At 44.6% G+C, this 2,625-nt stretch overlaps 1 protein-coding gene across 2 annotated transcripts in view; it reads left to right on the top strand.

Annotated features, from left to right (window-relative positions):
• Positions 1–2,396, top strand: part of uvssa (UV-stimulated scaffold protein A) — a 25,346-nt gene extending 22,950 nt beyond the window's left edge. For both annotated transcript variants that reach the window (XM_084009874.1, XM_084009873.1), the window contains exons 14-15: positions 1,002–1,182; positions 1,266–2,396. In XM_084009874.1, coding sequence (XP_083866000.1) covers positions 1,002–1,182; positions 1,266–1,359 — 275 coding nt within the window. In that variant the 3' untranslated portion in view covers positions 1,360–2,396. The remainder of the gene's footprint in view (positions 1–1,001; positions 1,183–1,265) is intronic.
• Positions 2,397–2,625: the final 229 nt, after the last annotated feature.

Here is a 2,625-nt window from a genome sequence, read left to right as displayed (position 1 = left end):
TTCACTTTTCATAATCGGAGGTTGCTTCGTGGATGAACTGATGTTTGATTCTTTCTGTATTTACTGAATCCTGAAAAAAAAAAGGAAAATCTGAACAAGTTAAAAAAAAAAGTCCATGCAGCTGAGTGACCGACAGGGATGAGAGGAAAAGATGCTCCACACACACACACACACACACACACACACACACACACACACACACACACACACACACACACACACACACACACACACACACACACACACACACACACACACACAGACCCCAGCTGGAAGGACTAAGAGGTGTTGACAGAGAAGAGACTGCTGCTGCAACACTCTGAAGACTTTCTGTCTTTCTCGTCTTTCTTCACTTCTTTTCTTTTCTTCTTCTTTTTCCTGTAAGATCACAACAACGAAGAGGACACACACAGACACACACACACAGACACACACACACACAATGTAAATGCAGCTGCTCCTCTTTTAGCAGTAATGATTCTCCTAAATACACCAGCTGCTTTTCAATTACTGCTCTTCTGTGTGTGTGTGTGTGTGTGTGTGTGTGTGTGTGTGTGTGTGTGTGTGTGTGTGTGTGTGTGTGTGTGTGTGTAATGAGGGATAGTTGAAGGTCCAGTCAGACCCAGGGTCAGACCGGCTGATTAATACCCCCAAACACACACACACACACACACACTGAGCTGGGGTCAGTGTGTTGACAGAGTCAATCCCATCACAATCACAGTGTAATTACTTTGCATTACTGCAGGTTTATCTCTAATTCCTCCGCAGGACGTCATTAAGTCCAAGTGTCTCTTCTTTAGATCGTCGTTACTCTGCATCACACACACTTTGACTTTATCACCTCCGATTCTGACATTACACTTTTCATTAACACCACAGCTGGATCCAAATGAAGCTGCACGACAGGGTTGACTTCTTCTTCTGTAATTACTGCATTATGATTGTGTTTGAGAGAGAGTCAGCTGTTTGGACACAAAGGATTCTGTTTCCTGTTGCAGACTGGCGTGATGCGGACCTGATGCGAGACATCGAGGCGGCGACGGGGGAAGACCTGGGTTCGGACAGGCTGGGGAGAAAAGGGAAGGGGAAGGGCAAGAAGAAGAAATACCCCAACCTCAGCGACCTGAAGCAGAGCGCCAACACGGCTCGCTCCCGGCTGGAGAAGAAAGTCCTCAACAAGTACGTCACTTCCTGTCTGAATCTTCATGTCTTCTCTGGTGACGTTACCGTTCACGTTCTCCCTCGGTTCTGTCCGTCTGCAGGAGCGCCATGCGGCGAGTCGCTGAGGTGATGAGTAAAGCTGACCGGAGAAAACATGACAAGTTCTCCAACCAGTTCAACTACGCCATCCACTGACCTCCAGTCAGCTGTTCACCGTCGGGTCTGATGCTGCGGTTGGACTTCAACCTTCAAATGAAGGAAAGACTTAATTTATTGACGAGCACGGTATATGAATCTGGTTCTGATCTCAACCAGACGACAACCTCCGGTCCTGAGAAGTGAGGCCTGGACACGCCTTCAACTGTTGTTCTCTCTACTGGCCACCAGGGGGCGACTCCTCTCTGCTTGTATAGAAGTTTATGAGAACATGGTCCTACTTCTCTCTGCTGGCCACCAGGGGGCGACTCCTCTCTGGTTGTATAGAAGTCTATGAGAAAATGGTCCTACTTCTCTCTGCTGGCCACCAGGGGGCGACTCCTCTCTGGTTGTATAGAAGTCTATGAGAAAATGGTCCTACTTCTCTCTGCCGGCCACCAGGGGGCGACTCCTCTCTGGTTGTATAGAAGTCTATGAGAAAATGGTCCTACTTCTCTCTGCTGGCCACCAGGGGGCGACTCCTCTCTGGTTGTATAGAAGTCTATGAGAAAATGGTCCTACTTCTCTCTTGATGTATTATCTCAGTAAACATTGTAAACATGAGTTTATGGTCTCAATCTCTAGTTTCAAGTCTTCTTCAATCCAGCATGATTAAGTAGACTTTTATTCGTGTACATCACCAGTGTGACATCACCGTAATCAATTCTGGTATCCAGTCTGTGATGTCAACATTATGAAAATAATCTTTAAAAGCTTGTTTAAACACTACAGGACAGATGGACATAAATATTATGAGTTCTGCTTCTTCTGAACTAAATCTGATAGATTACCACCAGGTACCAGAAAATTACAATTTAATTGACTTTGCTCTCATTTATGAAATTGTTTAGTCTAAGTTGTTTAGATTTTCCTTCATATCAAGTTTATTTATATGTAACTGAACTGAATATTTACTCGTGTTTTTGTTAAATGTGTCTTTTATATGAGTGTTGTGTTTTGACAATATAAAGAGTAATAAATGGGCATGATGAAGCTTAAAAATATTTGTACAACGATTAAATTATTAATCACTTTGTTATCACGAGTTTTTTAATTCAGGGTTTATTCAGCACACTCCAGCACCAGATCCACCCGTCGCTCCTCCACAGTCCAAATATGGTCACTTCCTTACCCGGTTGCTCCTCTATTTAACAGATGATGGTAATGAGGTTGAACTGTGATCTCTCTTTGATCGTCGTGTTTTTAAGAGAGTCCGTGGTCGACCGTTCTTTGAAAGCAGAGAGGAGCCGCCGCCGCCATCGGCCA

Source organism: Eutrigla gurnardus, assembly GCF_963514095.1.
Source record: "Eutrigla gurnardus genome assembly, chromosome: 5".
NCBI lineage: Eukaryota > Metazoa > Chordata > Actinopteri > Perciformes > Triglidae > Eutrigla > Eutrigla gurnardus.
This window is presented reverse-complemented; position numbering and strand designations above follow the sequence as displayed.